The 20638-nt window shown below is 41.3% G+C and overlaps 1 protein-coding gene and 1 long non-coding RNA gene across 2 annotated transcripts; both read left to right on the top strand.

The window, feature by feature from the left end:
* The first annotated feature begins 3530 nt into the window (after window positions 1-3530).
* LOC124254711 (proprotein convertase subtilisin/kexin type 6-like) lies at window positions 3531-6498 on the top strand. The gene is made up of 4 exons (XM_046688557.1): window positions 3531-3649; window positions 4732-4825; window positions 5399-5469; window positions 6354-6498. The coding sequence occupies exons 1-4, from the start codon at window positions 3574-3576 to the stop codon at window positions 6359-6361; spliced, it is 249 nt and encodes an 82-aa protein (XP_046544513.1). The 5' UTR covers window positions 3531-3573; the 3' UTR covers window positions 6362-6498.
* A 1026-nt stretch (window positions 6499-7524) lies between these two features.
* On the top strand, window positions 7525-8625 carry LOC124254679. Its single transcript, XR_006892520.1, has 2 exons — window positions 7525-7596; window positions 8481-8625. It is a non-coding gene; the product is annotated as an uncharacterized LOC124254679 (long non-coding RNA).
* Window positions 8626-20638: the final 12013 nt, after the last annotated feature.

Below are 20638 nucleotides of genomic sequence, written 5' to 3'. Positions count from 1 at the left end.
CACACCAAGTATGTGCATGTTCACACATTTACAAAAGTAATTTACACCGGGAATCATTAATACATTGTAATCATCTTTTATGAAAGTATAGATAATGAAGTTTGTTCAGTTATGATCAGTCGGATAACTCATACAAGTGAGCACTAAAATTAGGGACCTACCGGTTCATGTCTGTGTGAACACATTCGTCTAGATCTGTGTTTTATTGTAATTAGCAGTGTCTCCTTGTATAGCATATATAAGAAGTGTACCTAAGGTCAGTTATTTAAACTGTTATGTAATTTCCATTACAAAAAGTATAAATGATATTACCTATTGGTCAGAAAGACTTATCAGTACCCCAACACCGACCACCGCCACCGCCACCACCCCACCCTTGGCCTACCCCATGCCACACCCTCTCCCTCGCACACACACGCTCCCTAACATACATATCGCTCTGGCCCATAGACCCGATATTTGAACCTTTTAAACAGACACCATGTGTATGTCAAGAAAGACACACACGTTATTAGTGGTGCTCAGTCATGGGTATCACTTCACCATGTGTTACTAATTATCTCAGTACATTATGGCGTGGTCGGACGCGCTAACGAACCCTATGTGACAGTTACATTACAGCACCATTGAAATACATGTTAAAGTAGTGCTAATCTTGTAACACTATACTTACACATTTCCAACCATTTACGCATGTATAAAATATATGACAAACCTAACCCTGGTTATACGAGATTTCAAGGGTATTGAAATGCATGTCCTACAATCACAGCATTTACATATGTTACACATGTAAGGAAACACATGAAAACAATGGCCAGATTTACACACTTGTGAAATACATGTAAATGCAGAGTCGAATGTTCGTTTATTTTAACACCCTTTTAAACGTGTGTAAATCTGACGGCCAGATGATACGTAGATTTCACACGTTGTTCATATGGCCGCCGGATGAAACGAGTATTTCCTGACGTTAGTAAATTTGGCTAATACAGTCATTTTGTGTGGTGGAGATAGACAAAGACGGAGGAAGAGAGAGGGACACTTAAAAAGGAGAGAGAGGAAGAGAAAGAGAGAAAGAAAGAGAGCGAGGAGATAGACAAAGACGGAGGAAGAGAGAGGGACACTTAAACAAAGAAGGAGAGTGAGGAAGAGAGAGGAAGAGAGAGAGGAGATAGACAAAGACGGAGGAAGAGAGAGAGGGACACTTAAACAAAGAAGGAGAGTGAGGAAGAGAAACAAAGAGGAAGAGAGCGAGGAGATAGACAAAGACGGAGAAAGAGAGAGAGGAAGAGAGAGAGGGACACTTAAACAAAGGAGAGAGAGGAAGAGAGAGAGAGGAAGAGAGCGAGGAGATAGACAAAGACGGAGGAAGAGAGAGAGGGACACTTAAACAAAGGAGTGAGGAAGAGAGAGGAAGAGAGCGAGGAGATAGACAAAGACGGAGGAAGAGAGAGATGGACACTTAAACAAAGGAGAGAGAGGAAGAGAGAGAGAAGAGAGCGAGGAAATAGACAAAGACGGAGGAAGAGAGAGAGGGACACTTAAACGAAGGAGAGTGAGGAAGAGAGAGAGAGAGGAAGAGAGCGAGGAGATAGACAAAGACGGAGGAAGAGAGAGAGGGACACTTAAACGAAGGAGAGTGCGGAAGAGAGAGAGAGGGGGAGAGAGCGAGGAGATAGACAAAGAAGGAGGAAGAGAGAGGGGGACACTTAAACAAAGAAGGAGAGCGAGGAAGAGAAACAAAGAGGAAGAGAGCGAGGAGATAGACAAAGACGGAGGAGGAGAGAGAGAGAGGGGAAGAGAGAGAGAGATACTTAAACAAAGGAGAGAGAGGAAGAGAGAGAGAGAGAGGAAGAGAACGAGGAGATAGACAAAGACGGAGGAAGAGAGAGAGGGACACTTAAACAAAGGAGAGTGAGGAAGAGAGAGAGAGGGGAAGGTGTTATGTGGCAGTGTCATTCATTGTGTAACATTGTTCCAAGAGTAGTATACTGTTTATGTGGATGGTCAGTGAGGGGTTGTGGTGTGTTTTATGTAGACAGAGTTCTGGGAGGTACTACAGGGTACTACCACCGTATAGGCGGTTCCACTATATTCTGACCCAGGGAGTAGCAGAATCTTCTGGAGAGTTAACTCTTGCCACTCATCTCACATTTCATCTCAAGTTACAAGAAGACCAGGAATTGTGTGGAGATCATATTTACCCTGGATACTCAATTATGTTTAAAACTTCACCATTGTTGCAGTAAGGTGGATATTACCACCTCTGACTTTATTGCTATCATCACTCAATTTGTAATATACTGGCTCTGAATATACTGCCACTCTACTTTGTACTACCACTGCCATACCTTTGTAGTGATTTGTCTTCATTTGTAAACTTAGTTAATTTTAGGATACATTTGTTAATAATATCACATTGCCATTTTGTTTGTTTGTTTGTTTCGCACCTACGCTTTGTACGGACTGATTCCTGGCTATATTTTCGTTTCAACTTGGGAATCAACAGGTGATAGAGAGGTTATTATGTTTGTGCGTCCGTTTGTATCCCTACCTGTGTGTTTGTGTGAGCGGGGAAAGGGGAAAGGGGTGTACACAAGTAATTAGGTTATTGATATGCTCTCTTCGTTCTCTCGGGATTCTTTCTGCCTAACACGATTTACTCAGTTCTTATATTCGCTCGTGATTGGTTTATAACAGTCAGTATTTACATTACCGATTACCTACATATTGTGTTTTGCTTAACTGGTGACTGAATCGTGTCTTGTTTATATACTCTGAAAGGATTCAATAAAGGATTAAAACCAGGCGATATCTGATAGGTACTTGATGATGAATGATCTGCACCTATACGGAGCAGTGTAAACCTTATCGTATGGAATCCTGTAGGGACCAATTTCCGGATCTTGACCTGTGCACGTGGAAACAGTTTCAGAACTCCGGGTTTCTTTCTAATACATAGCAGTTCTCTCTGAAGTTGAGAATGTGACATTATCCGACTTGTCAAATAAGACCACAAACCCAAGGCGAGGCATTATGCTTTCATGACGTATTTAACAAAACGACATGATAGCCATAGATACTTGCATGGACAGAAACATTCCCGTCACAGCCGTTTCTTCAACCCTCACAGCCTCACAACACCACCACGTACTGCATGTACCAAAAGCAACTTACTCCAAGACGCCTAACACTTACCCAAATTCCAGTGTATCACAAAGAGGCATAGCTACGAATGTTTAATCTTCATGCGTATGATAATCGTAGCGCTGGGAACGTTTTGTGAAACGGTGTGAGGATTGTACAATAAGGATGACCAACACAAAATGGCAATACATTATGCAATCATATCACAAAGAAAATTTCAGACATTCAACTTTGATAGACAGACCACCAACAGAAAACATGCATACGCTTGATCCCTACTTTCTACGATGCAATACACCCAACAAATGTGTCCCTTTCAGCACCCCATAGTATCTGAATTTTTGAGAGGGTGCTCCCCATACACGGGTACATAAATGGCTTGCGAAATGTAAAGACTCATTCTGTGACAAGCTTCCAGCGATAATGGCGAAGTTACTGCTTTTCGTAGTTTTGGCTGCGCTCACCATTGCTGTCATCACAGGGGTGAGGTTCGGTGACAGTAAGTATATGTTTGTTTGTTTCCCATTCTAATCAAATCCTCAAAAGTTGACATGTGCGCTCCTGCCGTTGCCTTTACTTTACAAATTACGTAAGCACGTTGCCCTGTATCCCTGTACAAATTTCAAACTGGACAATCGTAGTGATAAGATGTCCCGTTCTAATTACACTTTATATTCATAGGAAATATACAGCTGAGTTGCAGTTATTCCTGTGCAAGATCTATCAGAAGAACATTGCTCTATTTTGTACATCAACATTTTTACTGGGTTTCAAATCATAGAACGTAATTATAGCAATGATAACAAGTGTACGAGATAGGCCGTTTCCCGTTGGCTCGTGGCAAGTAGAATTTGTGTCGGGCCGTTTTTTCAAATTTGTATTGTTAATTTTCGACTTCAGCAGACATTGAATGGATATGATTACAAGTCATGGTTTTATGAAAACATCTATCCACACAGTTGTATTAAGGTGTCTCGTCGTGTACGTTCCTTGTCAGAAATGTTTGCAGAGTTACCTCAGTACTTGCTTCAAACATTCACATCAAGCCACTTTAATCTTTTTTTTATACGAGTACTTTGCCCTTTAGTTAGAAACGCAACAACCAGTAAATCGCTGAAACTCACTTCGCCATTATTATTCCTAGGGCTGGATATTGCTCTGATTCACATATTGCGATATATTGCTATAATTTAAGAGATATTGCAGTACATATTGTGACATATTGACTGGAAGGTTTCTGTCCATGTGCGTACATCATAAGTTCATAATAGCTCTCTGTGTGCGACATCATCTTCTTAGTTGCTGTTACACCATACCTTCAGGCTGCCAGTCCCCATTGTGTATGGCTGTATGAAAATGGTTTACACATACATAAAATCACTGACATCACTGATACCAGAGCACCTTTTATTGCTATGGAAATCAAGGGTAGATTAGTCAAAGGGAGCTAAGTCTGAATGACCCAATATATAGCAGAATCTGAACCATATCGCGATAATCGTATCGCGAGATACTGTAGCGGTATATACCGGTTTACCGGTAATATTGCACAGCCCTAATTATTCCAAATATTTGCCGCAGGTTGTCCCCCGAACTGTCGTGAGACCCAGTGCTCCTTTCTGGGATGTTTGGACTGTGACCTGGGATTCTGCCATTATTCCGAGGAAGGAACCGGGTGACAGGAATACAGCAGATATCTCTGCTTCTCGTTAGATATCAGAACGAGACTTCAAAATGGACTTCACATGTGCAAACTGTGGAAGTGGCAAGTGAACGATTTGACCAAAAGATTGCCTCATCGCCATTGCCTGTCGGATACCAGGACGAGGGACACCACAGATGGGCTTCTCACAGTCTTTAATGGCTGTTTCGAAATAATGACAAGACAGTCGAAAGTTCACCACTCTTGCAACTAAGTAATTGATATTCGGGGTTATGGTTGGTGGTGGGGTAGCCTAATGGTTAAAGCGTCCGCTCGTCATGCTGAAGACCCAGGTTCGATTCCCCACATGGGTACAATGTGTGAAGCCTACTTCTGGTGTTCCGTGCCGTGCTATTGCTGGAATATTGCTAAATATTGCTCACTCACACTTAAGTTATTTCTTTAACAGTTTAGTAGATGCGCATGTTTAATTTAAATAAACAGACAAATTTTATATATTATGCTGTTTCAAATCTACGATAACATGTCTAAATTCACAGATGAGTGATCTACAGATGGGAATATGCTATATATTTTGTCCTTCAGTAAATTCACGTGCGTCAAGAAGTGCCCTGCAGGAATGTACTGTGAAAGTACCCACCGCCTCTGTGTTAACGGTAAGTTCTCAATAAACCTCATGTACATTCTTCTCATCGCATACTTTTCGGTACATAAAACATGTCCTGCATACAGTGTCGTTTGTAGAATCTGAGGTAAAGTATCTAATGTCGTGTATTTTCTTGAACTAATTAACGCCTTCACCGGCATATTCACAATGTGAACATCCGGGAAAACAAAGTGCACTTAAAATGATATATGACGAAAACATTTCAAAAATGTATAAAATGGTGCTTACTTGAAAACAAATCGGAGAAACACTGAAATCAAAGACGAAAATCGAAAAGATTCTTTTCCAAACATTAAACGTTACTTCAATAAGTGTTCCTAATCTGATATGGGTCCTTTAACTGTGTCTTCTCTCAAGACGTCTGTGTCTTGTGTACTGCGAAGTGCAGTGTATGTTATGTCTATATATACGGGTACATCGAAGATATATTTCCACTAACTTAAGGGAACCATCTGCAAATCGTGCATCAGTTATTTAAAAGCATGTGCAAATATCGTGGATGTGAACAGCTGCGTTTTGGTGTAAAGTTTTGTTAAGAATTCGCCAGTTTTCACTGAGTTTCATCATTTATTGAACTCATGAAAATATTTGTTTCAACGTTACGAATTTGTTTTACAGTACATCAGTTTATGTGTAAACAGTCCCTTTAAACATTATAGAATGTTTAGCAAAATCTAGTTTAGAACAGTTGACTGAAGTTAGTGGCTATATTTACACTAGTGAGTCTAAACTTTTGTTGGGTAGTATACTTACCCCACATTTGCTGCTTTCTCTTGCTTCCTATTCTTGTGAAATATTGCTGACAACGGCATAAAATACCATTCACCCTGAGTCGTTAGATCCACGTTTTATGCCCTTCTGTTTTCTTTGTAGACGAGTGATGCAAACACCGGGTGTCAGATTCAAGACAAGCCGAAGGAACCTCTGAACATTTCATTGTGCCTCTGACACTGGTTATTATTGACAGCTGATCTGTATAAATGTTGGATTAGATCACGAAATAAATTGATGCATTGAACACAAGGTATGGAAATGATTTAGACACAGATGTATGGTAATAACTGTCTCAAAAGGGAGAACTCTCCTTGTTCGCTAGTCACGTAGCGCCAATGGAAACCTGGTACGTGCAGAGAACAAAGCGTTCAAAATTATTGCACACACAAGGAAGAGTGCTACTTGTCCTAGTCTAGACTTATTTCATATACTAGTATATTGTGCTGGGGAATTAACATGACATGCCCACTCATTATACTGGCACAAGGGAGACTACTGCGGCTGTTCGTGAAACCAACTGACAACTTTTATACAGCAAATAGCTCTGCTCCTCGTGAGATATCAGTACAGGACACATCATAAACAGGAGACAGCATAAACGGACTACACATATTCACACCATGGAAGTGACAAGCGAACGCATTTTACACAAGGTCACGGCTTCAACATGGCGCCCTGACGGTAACAAATAATATGGAAAGTAATTCATTTGATTTCCTATCGGTTTCATGAGTTTTTCATTGAGAACCATAGCAAGTGACTGGGTGGAGTTGAAGAAATACGTACAGATTAGATTAGATTTGACCAAAAGATCGCCTCATCGCCATTGCCTGTTGGATACCAGGACGAGGGACACCACAGATGGGCTTCTCACAGTCTTTAATGGCTGTTTCGAAATAATGACAAGACAGTCGAAAGTTCACCACTCTTGCAACTAAGTAATTGATATTCGGGGTTATGGTTGTTGGTGGGGTAGCCTAATGGTTAAAGCGTCCGCTCGTCATGCTGAAGACCCAGGTTCGATTCCCCACATGGGTACAATGTGTGAAGCCTACTTCTGGTGTCCCATGCCGTGCTATTGCTGGAATATTGCTAAAATATTGCTCACTCACACTTAAGTTATTTCTTTAACAGTTTAGTAGATTCGCATGTTTAATTTAAATAAACAGACAAATTTTATATATTATGCTGTTTCAAATCTACGATAACATGTCTAAATTCACAGATGAGTGATCTACAGATGGGAATATGCTATATATTTTGTCCTTCAGTAAATTCACGTGCGTCAAGAAGTGCCCTGCAGGAATGTACTGTGAAAGTACCAACCGCCTCTGTGTTAACGGTAAGTTCTCAATAAACCTCATGTACATTCTTCTCATCGCATACTTTTCGGTACATAAAACATGTCCTGCATACAGTGTCGTTTGTAGAATCTGAGGTAAAGTATCTCATTTCGTGTATTTTCTTGAACTAATTAACGCCTTCACCGGCATATTCACAATGTGAACATCCGGGAAAACAAAGTGCACTTAAAATGATATATGACGAAAACATTACAAAAATGTATAAAATGGTGCTTACTTGAAAACGAATCGGAGAAACACTGAAATCAAAGACGAAAATCGAAAAGATTCTTTTCCAAACATTAAACGTTACTTCAATAAGTGTTCCTAATCTGATATGGGTCCTTTAACTGTGTCTTCTCTCAAGACGTCTGTGTCTTGTGTACTGCGAAGTGCAGTGTATGTTATGTCTATATATACGGATACATCGAAGATATATTTCCACTAACTTAAGGGAACCATCTGCAAATCGTGCATCAGTTATTTAAAAGCATGTGCAAATATCGTGGATGTGAACAGCTGCGTTTTGGTGTAAAGTTTTGTTAAGAATTCGCCAGTTTTCACTGAGTTTCATCATTTATTGAACTCATGAAAATATTTGTTTCAACGTTACGAATTTGTTTTACAGTACATCAGTTTATGTGTAAACAGTCCCTTTAAACATTATAGAATGTTTAGCAAAATCTAGTTTAGAACAGTTGACTGAAGTTAGTGGCTATATTTACACTAGTGAGTCTAAACTTTTGTTGGGTAGTATACTTACCCCACATTTGCTGCTTTCTCTTGCTTCCTATTCTTGTGAAATATTGCTGACAACGGCATAAAATACCATTCACCCTGAGTCGTTAGATCCACGTTTTATGCCCTTGTGTTTTCTTTGTAGACGAGTGATGCAAACACCTGGTGTCAGATTCAAGACAAGCCGAAGGAACCTCTGAACATTTCATTGTGCCTCTGACACTGGTTATTATTGACAGCTGATCTGTATAAATGTTGGATTAGATCACGAAATAAATTGATGCATTGAACACAAGGTTTGGAAATGATTTAGACACAGATGTATGGTAATAACTTTCTCAAAAGGGAGAACTCTCCTTGTTCACTAGTCACGTAGCGCCAATGGAAACCTGGTACGTGCAGAGAACAAAGCGTTCAAAATTATTGCACACACAAGGAAGAGTGCTACTTGTCCTAGTCTAGACTTATTTCATATACTAGTATATTGTGCTGGGGAATTAACATGACATGCCCACTCATTATACTGGCACAAGGGAGACTACTGCGGCTGTTCGTGAAACCAACTGACAACTTTTATACAGCAAATAGCTCTGCTCCTCGTGAGATATCAGTACAGGACACATCATAAACAGGAGACAGCATAAACGGACTACACATATTCACACCATGGAAGTGACAAGTGAACGCATTTTACACAAGGTCACGGCTTCAACATGGCGCCCTGACGGTAACAAATAATATGGAAAGTAATTCATTTGATTTCCTATCGGTTTCATGAGTTTTTCATTGAGAACCATAGCAAGTGACTGGGTGGAGTTGAAGAAATACGTACAGATTAGATTAGATATGCATGGAAAATACTGATCAGACAAAAAGGTCAAATTCCAACACTGGGTGGTGGTCAAGATTAACTTGGTCAAGGTCAGGGTCATTTCTGTTGGTCCGATTCCACACACGACATTACTGTGTGAATCCCATTTCTGCTGGGACGTAATACTCTTGATCTCTGTTGATCAAGTCTATGGAAGGCTGGGTTTCGATAGCTATGAATACACCGTGAAAATGAAACAAGTGTTACATATTACACTGTCTTAGTATTTAATTCCTTTTGTTTGATATTTAACGCCTCGTGAAGCAGTATTCGGCGGTCTGTAAATAATCGAGTCTGGACAATCCAGTGATCAACATCATGAGCATCGATCTACGCAACTGGGATACGATAACGTGTGTCAATCAAGACAGCGAGTCTAGTAGTCTAACGACAAGCATGGGCTGTTGAAGACTATTTCTAAATCGGATCTAGACTGGTTAATACTTGGTATTTCCAATACACTTTAAGGGGTTTAGTCCAATCCATTATTCGCACCCACAAATCGGCAAAATACAAAGTCAGCGATCCAACAACTTGTCCACGTACTTTGTGGAACTTTGTTGCACTCCTCTGATGAATGTTATGTAGCTCATGGAGTGAAAATAATTCATTATAATCTTCACCATTGTCTGAGTTAAAATTTATTCTTTTCTTCTCCTGTTGTTTCTGGTGTTTTTAAAATTCAGGGACATAATTTGATGATGAAGAATGTTTGGCAAGAGTTTCGCCAATTTTATTTGCTATGTCAGTTTTATTAGTTAAGAGATTATCACCATCCTTCAGATGGTGTACAGTAGATTTAGAACCTTTGCCCTTAATTCTTTGGACCATGTTCCACACCTTGGACATAGGTGTACGTGAGTTTATTTTGGAAACATAATTCCTCCAAGACTGACGCTTATTTTGTTTAAAGGCACGTCGAGCCTTGGCATTTGATATTTTAACTTTGTCTAAATTATGGACTGTAGGATGTTTGCGAAAATATTTTTCCGCTTTCTTCCTGCACTTTCTGGCCTGTTTACATTCATTATTAAACCATGGTTTACGTATGTGTGGAGTTGCAGAGGACTGTGGAATTGTTTTGTCAGCAATGTCATTTAAAATATCCGAAAAAGACTGTATAGGATCTTCACTGTTCCTAAAAAGATCATGCGTAATGTGTTCAACACACATAGTCTTATACAATGACCAGTCAGCCCTGGCAAAGTTCCTTCTGAATACAGGTGGATCATCACCAGGGTTGATGTTTTTGAGAATGGTTGGGAAGTGATCACTCCCACATAGGTCATCATGTACCATCTATTCAAATTCATTATATAAGGTTGAATCAGTAAGTGATAAATCCAGGGAAGAATATGTTCCCGTAGTTGGATGTAAATAGGTGGCTGAATCGTCATTAAAAATACATAAATTGTTATCGGAAATGAAATCCTCAAGTATTTTACCTTTAGTATTAATGTGGGCACTTCCCCAAAGAGGGTTGTGTCCGTTAAGATCGCCCATAATGAGACATGGCTTCGGAAGTTGATCATATACATTTTGAAGATCTGACAGTCGAATGTCAGAAGAAGGAAGGATATACAAGCTGCACAGAGTCAAAGCAATGTGCAAGGTCAGCCGAACAGCTACAGTTTGAAGATTGGTATTCAGAGATACAGGGCTATGAATAATACCCTGGCGCACCAAAATGGTAGCACCCCCAGTTGCTTTATCTCCTGGAGGAGAAAAGGAGTGATAATCAGTATACTGTCTCAGATTAAAGTTATCAGTATTTTTTAGATAAGTCTCTTGAAGACATAATGCTGCTGAAGGGATGGTAGGGTTGTTTTTGTTTAGTTTCCTTTCTTTCTTTTTCTTTGTATTTGCACTTGATGGTTGAGACGAAGACGTTTGAGATGAATTGCCAGGCAGACGGTCTGTTTGGCTTCCCGACGTAGATGTAGTGACCGGGGGTGGAGACTGAGTGACTGCAGCCGTAGTTACAGTAGCTGACACGATAGGTTTCTCTGACTTGACCCAAGTCAAGTCAATCTGACAGGAAATAGAGGACGTTGCTACGGACTGTGTAACTGCAGCAGAATATGTGAAAGTGGATGGAGTTGATGTTTGGCCTGATAACATTTTTTTTGCCTCAAAGTACGAAATATTGTTTTCACACTTAAGTCTCATGATTTTGGACTCCTTTTGCCACACAGGGCATGCCCTGGATGAAGCAGGATGCTGACCCTCACAGTTTGCGCACTTGTGATCTTTCTGACAATCTGGTTCCTCATGGTGGTCTGAGAGTTACGACAAGACTGTGATCCGTAGCCAAATTTCTGACATTTATAACACCGGAGTGGATTGGGGACATACACCTCCACTCCCATGTTGAAATATCCTGCTTTAATTGATGTTGGAATATGAGACCGAGCAAACGTCAAAAGATACGTATTGGTGTTAATGATAACACCATCTCTCTTGACTGTAAAACGTTTTACTGCCGTCACTGCTCGTTCTTTTAGTTCTGTGGCAATGTCCTCTTCACTCATGTCAGCAAGACATCTGGCTCTGTCACGAACGATGCCGCGACAGGAATTTAACGTTCTGTGCACAGACACAGCAACCTCAATGTTGGCAAATGTTTTGATGGATAACAAATTGACAGATTGCTGTTTCCGTGGACACTCCACAAGAAGTGAACCACTACGAAGACGGGTGGCATTCTTTACTTCACCACAAATACCAGATACAGCCTTTGAAATGGCAAACGGATTTAATTTGATTGGCAGGAAATCTGCAGCCTCAATGACTAAAAATCGTGGCCAAGAATCACTGTCAGAAGAATTTGTTACAGATGTTGGATCTAAATCTTCAAAACGTCTTTTCTTTTCACTACGAGATGAACCAGCATGTGATAGTGCCATGGCGAAAGGAAATGATTCAACACCCCTGCTCCCCACCCACCATGGAGTGTCAACAAGGACGGTGTCAATATGCATCGGATATCCAACATGCTGACACCAGGGATACAGGGGCGTTATACTCCAGAGAATATGACATGAATAGCTGTATTTATCTACCAATTTAATGCCAGACTGGTTCGGCCCTTGACAAGAAATTGGAGACATACATTACCCAGAGGTCAACATCACCAGATTGGCCCATGAGCCACCGCCTTCTGGCATAGGACTCTAGGCAATTTAAAGTTATTAATAATTTAAACATTGAAAATAAAAATTCCCAAGACCCAATCATAATTTATTGTGCAAATATAACCACCATGAACAGGGCTTGACGTGACCAGCCGATGGATAGAAACGGGCCAGTTCTACCTCCCGTCTAGGTGAAGTAAGGGCCAAAGTGGTGTGTTGGGCAACAGGAACACGGTTCCAGGATCCTATTGCCCTCAACCACCAGAATCCCGTCCTCCGACGACACAGGGGCGCAACCCACGGCAAACGGGTTGGTGGACCAAATATTCCCCCGGGTCCACAACGGGGGTTGAAGGGCGCTTAGCGTTACCCAGCACCCACCACGAGGAGGTGGCCCTTCATGGGTGCCACATAGTCAGAAAGGATCAAACACACGTGGAGTCAAATCGAATAGTCAATATCGCGTGTGACCGCCATTTGCATTGAGATGGGCAGTTCAACGTCTCCTCATTGAGTCAATAAGCGTCCGAATAGAGTTCTTGAGGATGATATTCCACTTCTGCAGTAGTGCAGCCTCAAGTTCCCGGATGTTTCGCATCTGTTGTCGCCGCGAAAGACTTTGACCAATTTTGTCCCACAAGTGCTCCATGGGGGATACATCTGGCGACTGTGCTGGCCAATGAATAACCTGGATGTGTTCCTAGGCCAGATTCTGCATGGAAAGACTTGTTGTGTGTGCCCGTGCGTTGTCCTGTTGAAAAGTATGGACATCTTGGTGGTGATTGAAGACAGATACGATATGATTCTGAAGAATCTGCTCACGGTAATAAAGGGCATTAACTCTCCCTTGACAGACATGAAGGCAGTCCTGTGATTGGTCTGTCTGAACCACACACTCATCAGCATAACGTTCACCACGTCTACGCCAAACACGTAATCGGCTGTCAGTATTACGTAGATGAAGACGTGACTCGTCAGTGACTACCACACCATGCCATTGTTGTAACCTTTACTGAAAATCCCTGCTAGCTCAGTGTATACGCTCATTACGGTGTCTGTCGGTCAGAATTGGTCCAACGTAAGGACGTCCAGCATGGAGCCCTGTAGTGTGTAGACGGTGTCGCATGGAGTGAGCGCTGATGACCCCCACGTCAACCTTGAAGTAGTGCAGCAGTCCTGGCAGTCGGCAGCGTTCAATCACTGATATGGACAAGGTCAATACGGCGATCCTGATGGAGCGTCGTAACACGTTGTTGCCAAAGGTCATTGAAGGTCACGGGTACTGCCTGTCTACTGCTGTCGTCTATGAAGCCTAACGATGGTGGAGTGGCCAAGTCCAAGTTGTCGAGCAATATCCCTGCTGCTGGTGCCAACCTGAATCATGCCTAGTGCACGTTCTCTTTCGTGAGGTGTTAACCTCGGCATCTCTGTCCTCGTTTCACAATCGTTAGTGAAGCAATGGGAATCGGTTCTCATACACCTGTTTTAATGTCACAGTCAGTATGAATTCAGAATGAAATTCACGCTTTTTTCATGGCGTGGCTGCATGTTGATGCATTTTGGAATTAAGAGTCATACTGTGGACAGGAATTTGTTTCTAGAGCATTATTTCAACTGGACATACCCTTCGACTTCATGTTAGTTATATTCATTGATCATTGTTATGCTGAAATCCATCTTGATGAAAATATGGACAATTTTAGACTGGTGCGTTTTCAGTGATGTTCAGTATATTTACAATTGCAAGCAAACGAATTTTCGTTACTGACCGACAAGAATTTGTATACACAAAATTTGCATTCTGTTATAAAAAAAATGCATTCAAACCATCTTAAAGCACACTAAAACATGCTCGGTACTTTTGTCGTAATACTTTAGTGGAAGTGCTCTCACAATTTAACATCCCAATACAAATCATTGTATTGTCATCAAGGAACCTATAACAGAGGAGTACGCGCCTGCTCTCAGCATTCTTCACTATGCATTTATGTCCCTTACAGACCACCATAGTAACGCGCTAGGGTTTATTGGCTTGGCAAAGTAAAAGCTCCACACGTGACAAGTCTCTTGTTCTGAGTCGTGTTGTGACAATGGCGAAGTTATTCCTGCTCGTGGTGTTGATTGTGCTTTCGATATTTGCAATTGCAGAGGCACAATTCCTTTTTAGTGAGTATTATTTGTATATCACCATTAATGATTAATCATAATAAACCATAGAATATTAAGATATTACGAATATGTAACGCCGTATAATTAAAATAATTTTGCTATCGTTTCACAGGTTTCGTGAACTTCAATTGTATATGGACACTTTAGCAATGCGAGTTGTTTTATAATATTGCCATAGGTTGCCCTTCCAACTGCCGAGACACCACCTGCTCCTCCGTGGGCTGTACCTCCTGCGACACTGGCTACTGCCTATACTACAACAAAAGCAGCAAGTGAGATGAGACGGATGATTGTTGATGCATGGATATCTAATGTTACCAAAAAGGGGCAACGTGGCCATGTGTGACGACATCAATGTTCAGGGTCCCAATCCACAAAGCGTTCGTAACGTTACGACCAGTCGTAACCCTATAGTTTAACATAGAAAAAAATGTCGTAGCACTACGAACGTTTCATGGATCGGGACTCAGTCCTAGATTTTCGAAACGATTTCAACCCTGTCGTAGTATATTTTCGAAATTATTTTTGCCTTTAGATGTCGTAGGATTGTCGCAAATCTAAGATCGCTCCACATCCGTCATAGGTGAATCATATATTTATCCAAGATGAAAGCCTATTTTGAAATATATAGACTAACTATTCTGCTTTACATATAACATGTTATGTTTTTAAAATCATTCCCAAAACGTACTGGAATCAGTACTAAGTTGTGATCGCAAGTATTCCATATGCTGCATTTGACCACTTTCTACATGGCAATGTAGAACTATTCATATGCAGTGTCCTATCTACGATGCCACCTGTCTAAATTCACTGTACTCTGATCTACGTAATTCGTTTTGTGCGACAGATTAGGCGTATGCGTCCTTCAGTGCCCGACTGGAATGCACTGTTACCATGGTGTTCTCTCCATTTGTACTCGTAAGTTATGTATGTCTCTTTGTGCTTCGTTTGTACATGGTGAAATGGGAAGAGGAGGAGGGTTGGGTTGCGAAAGTGAAGGGGGCGAGTTGTGTACAGGATGAGTGAATTATTAGATTTAGGAGCATATAATACTCCATATTTATGCAAGGTGGTTGACATTGTTTTCATGTCCAATACTACTTCGAACATAAAGGCTAATTGGCACAACCACTACACAAAAAAGCCAATGTAGGAAAAGAGCTATTTACTACACTTAACATCCTAAAAAATATTTGGAGATTTCTTCCAAATATATGAACCGAAATTAAATACACCGGGATGTTGATATGGGTTACGTGGCTGAATGCGTGTTCTCGTAGGCTGAGTGTGAAGATATCGTTGCTCCAATCGAATCGATTATTTATAGCTTCTCCTTAAATCGCGGAAATATTGTGAAATAAAGCAGCATCCGCCAATTCCCATGACGCTGTAAGACTGAATGTCACCACCTTTTCTTTGTAGAAGATCGAAACTAACAACAGTGTGTTGGAAGTGTGGAAAGACGAAGGAAAAACGGAACACTTTACGATTGTAAATCTATGACTGCGATTTGATCTGTGTAATCAATCGACGAATAAATTCTTGCAATAGGAACTCTTCGTTTTGACATAGTTTTCAGCGGCAGAGATATAAGGTAAGATTTGTTACTATTATTGATTATGGAGACATCCAGATGGTTCCCATTCACCTACCAGCTATAGTAAAGAAACAGAACTTGAGAGGTGAAGAGAAATGGAGTTAACGTCACGTTCAAGACTACCAGACTAGCGTGTCCTCTAAGCTTGTATAGCGCTAGTCCACTGAGATACCATCACTCACGGATGCCTGCGCTGTGTTTATGGACTTCCGAAGCCGACGGGAGGTTGCCGAGGCTGTTCAAGATACCAATTAACCATTTTACATTCTTCCACGGACACTTAACACCTCCATATGACGGACTTGCAACAGACGTTTTTGATGAACATTCCATTTATCAATCAACAATAACAGTAACGAAACACACGTATATGTAATGTGAACACAAGACGTCTGACAGCCCAAGCACATCGACAAATAAGTCCCAGATGCTTTTACAATGAATTCCGTGATCTTGAGGCTCTCCGGACGTTCATTACATTTCCCCGAAGCAACGGATCTGAACGATTTATCACAAATATTTTAACCTAGAACATCAGATGCTGGCGATCTATAACCCGTGTTTTATATTGTATTGTCTTCTTTAATTACATTGTTTTAGTTTTACATGCTAGTTTTATGTTCATATCTGTCCATCGTCGACAGGTTTAACTCTTCACAAAGTTATCATATTTGTATTGTATAAATAGTTTTCGTCCCGATATGGCTGAAATATTGCCGATGTGACGTTAAATATTAACTCACTCACTCACTCACTTTAACCTAGAACATCTAGCAGTTGCTTGGAAACAGATCTGAGACAACGGCCCAGTTGATGGCACACCAGCTCACACGTGTCATCATTGGTACACTGGTAGAACAAACCCCAGTTTTGTGCTCAATGTGTGCTAGTGTTAATAGATTACCTCTATGGGAGTCTTAAGGTCTTTCGTCAGAGTTCAAATTTTGTTGACTTTGTAATCATATATGTAACCTCAATTTGAATAAGTAGGCGCCTGGGGCGATCGTAGGGCTAAGGTGATCGTAACTCCCATACTTTATGCCTGGTTCACATTTGCCTTGCGATGGGTCTATGGCACCCGTAAAGTGCCCGTAGCTCCATCTCCGTGCGGTCGCCGTGCGGCGGCAGGCGGTGGCCGTACGATTATCGCACGATTCTGCGGGCGCCATAGCCTCTACGACTTTGTCAAACAGCAAAGTTTGACAAATTAAAAAACAAACAAACGGTAAGCCCGTAGTCCGTAGGGGACATCGCGCGGTGATGGTGCGGTAAACGCACGATTGTTTAGTTCCAAAAATTCGTACGGCGATCGTAGGATCGCGGGATATTCGCACGGCCATCGCACGGCTACCGCGCGATCACCATGCGGCCTCTTTACGGTGCCCGTGAAACGCACGGACATTCTGCAGTCATCCTTCGGCAGACGCATGATGTCCGTGCGGCAGCCTTGCGATGGACCAATCATTTTTACCATGGGTATATACATTAGCAATCCCTACCAGTTCTATATACAGTATATCATTTGTCTTAGTTCATGAGAGAGGTCCAAAACAATAAGATGTACATGGTTAACCAATCTCCGCTCAGCCTCCGCACGGACGCCGCACGGGTTCTGTACGATGTCCGTGCAGTAGCTGCGGAGACCGCACGATCTCCGTACCCTCTCCGTACGATTTCTGTTCAGGCCCATGCAGTACCTGTCCCAAACGAAATCGCACGATGCCCGTAGACACTGTGAACACAAACGTCGTAGCCCTCGGTCACCCACGATGCCTTAATTGTCGTACGGAAAATCGTAGACTACGGACCCCTGATGTTTGTGATGTGTGGTGTCAGCAAGCAGCTACAGTACAAGTAATCCGAGAGGATGCCAGCCGAGGAGTCAGAAGATTGCCAATTTGGACTATAGTCTGAAAATAGGACAGCCACTGAACAGTCTTTTAAAAAACACACAAATAAGATACATGTTTGGTATGAGTGAGTGAGTATGGTTTTACACCGCTTTTATCAATATACCAGCAATACGGCGGGGGACACAGAAATTGGCTTCACACACTGAACCTATGAGCGTGGCGAGCCAACGTTTTAACCAGTGAGCCACCCCACCGCCCCTTGTTTGGTATGAGAAATCGTAACCTCGATTTTTTGAGGCCAGATTAAATACAGTTAATTTCAGTTTGGTTTAAACTTGCTACTAATGTACATCAAAATAGAATGCCAGTTATAATTCACAATGTTTTATCACAAATGCTAGAAAATAATATATATGCTTCACCATGGCTTGCTAATATTAAACGTATTTATTTATTTATTAAATTTCTACCATGACTACGGTATCAGACGACGACTCACATTTCCTTGTTTTTCTTGTGTATTGAGAGGCCTTCGGAACGCTAAATTCAGTGTTCACTGTAGCTTGACCGTTCCCGCGATAGCGACACCTAAATTGAGGAGGTTTGGTCCAGATTTCGCTTTCCCGGGCCATAACCATCCGTGGTGATGCTTACAAATTACATATTGGTTACTTTACTGGTTAGAGCGGCCACATGGATTCCCCACATGGGTGCAATGTGTGAAACACATTACCTCTCTCCCCTGCCATGATTTTGCTGGAATATTGCTAAAGGTGGCGTCGTACCATACTACCATACTCACTCACTCACGTATAGAATTGATAGGTTGGTTTTATAGTTTTAGGGCGACGTGGGCTAATACGAGGCCTATTTGCGCCCAGCACATTGACTTGATTTAATAAACAATCATAGGTAATTTCATCGCCAAAAGGAATCGTTTAGTTAAGATAAAAGAAACGAGAACACTATTAATATTAATTTGGATAGATGTATACGTATGTCGAATAACCTCTGCTTTGTGTTACGGATTCAAAACCTTAAGTAATCACTTCCATTTCTGAAACATGAAATACTCAGTCATTAAAAAAGCAGTAGGTTCAGATGACAGAGTGTTAAAATGATTTAAAAACACAGAACTAAATCTGTCTAAGCCATTCGAGAGCCTGTCTAGATTACATCATATTTTCCAGATGACAAGACAAAATCTCAAACTGCCCGTTGCACAGACCCATACATGATATTGGGGCCCAAAACTGTTTCTAATGAAAATACATCATCAACCTCAAGTACAGCACTTCTGAGATTATGTCTTATCTTGTTATGCCCAGGGCATGTAATTAGATAATGTTCGATGTTTTCAGGCGTCTCCAAATTGCAATGGCCACATTTAGAAGAGACCGTCTTATCTATAATACTCCTGTAAGCATTTAGTCCACAGTGTCCAAGTCTGAGACGTGAAAGAATAACCTCATCACGCCTTTTACGACGACGAATTTTATGACCAGATTTTAGTGATGGTCTAAGTTTGTACATATGTCGGCAGGTAGTACCAGTATCCCACAACTGTTGCCAACTCCTTGTAACAGATTTCGATAAAACCTTTTTAAAAATCTTTAGGAATTGGTTGAAATATAAATAAATCAGCTTCAGGAAACTGTAACCCGGATTTGGGCAAATTATCTGCAATCTCATTCCCATGTTTGCCAACATGTGCTGGGACCCACACAATGTCGCATGCGATGTAAATATAGAATTGATAACCTGGATGTGAAGTAGTCTCCCTTGGTTTGTTTGTTTAATATGAAACCTCTGCACAGTGCTCGCCTTCACTTACAGCTCCCCGTTCTAGTGGGAACCTCTGTGAGGAGCTCTACTGTGTCGTGTTGTATGCATGGCTTCCTTCCAACCATTGCTTGGCAGAATAAATTCTGGAACGCCTACTGTGCCAATATCGGATTCGAGACCTCCCCATCCCCTCCGTCTTGTCTTCCGTCCATCTCCTTGCAGGCCTGTTACGTACAAAATAGCTCTCCGAAAACATCGACGTTTCCTCCTGTTTAAGTCACATCGATGCCTGGATTCAAGTCGGACCTCGCGCCCTGTGATACTTGCTGGACATTCGCGAATGCAGTGACTTGTTAACGAGAGCGTATAATCTTGTTTGAAAGTTTTTGCTCCAATCTAGTTTCAACATTGTGTCTTACATTTGACTCACTGTCTCCCCTCATTTGCTTATAGGTTTTATCCCTATCCTTGATTTTCATAGCATATACATATGTGGTGTTTTCGTACTTGTGTAAAACGTAGGTTGTGCTTGACTTATGCTCATGTGTATATTGCAGTGAAAATGAAGGTATGGTTTGACGTAGCTGACGAACTTAATACATGTAGCGATGAAGGGGACTCAGTACACAACACCCTTGTAGAGATGGCTCATTTTTATTAGCTGGTAGGCAGATGATTTGTACATTGTCACACAACAGTTTGGTGAAAGCAAAGGTAATATATTACGCATAGTGTCACAACTCATTAATTGTTTAAAAGTCACCACAAAGTAAAATGTTTACATTAAAACCCTTTACCATAACTAATTCAATCCTTGGGCATAGGCCATGCTGACCACATATACAATCACGATATTTGTTCGTAATAATCTTACCAAAGGTCAGAACCAAG

The sequence above is a fragment of the Haliotis rubra genome, unplaced genomic scaffold (genome assembly GCF_003918875.1).
Source record: "Haliotis rubra isolate DU_JTF1 unplaced genomic scaffold, ASM391887v1 Scf58, whole genome shotgun sequence".
NCBI lineage: Eukaryota > Metazoa > Mollusca > Gastropoda > Lepetellida > Haliotidae > Haliotis > Haliotis rubra.
Note: the sequence above shows the minus strand (reverse complement) of the source record. Positions and strands in the feature narration are given on the sequence as shown.

Bases quoted from the DNA above. Each gene is read 5' to 3' on its own strand.
- LOC124254711 (XM_046688557.1), top strand. From the start codon at position 3,574: ATGGCGAAGTTACTGCTTTTCGTAGTTTTGGCTGCGCTCACCATTGCT. The intron at 3,650-4,731 runs GTAAGTATATGT...TATTTGCCGCAG, and splicing joins AGGGGTGAGGTTCGGTGACA to GTTGTCCCCCGAACTGTCGT. The intron at 4,826-5,398 runs GTGACAGGAATA...TTTGTCCTTCAG, and splicing joins TATTCCGAGGAAGGAACCGG to TAAATTCACGTGCGTCAAGA.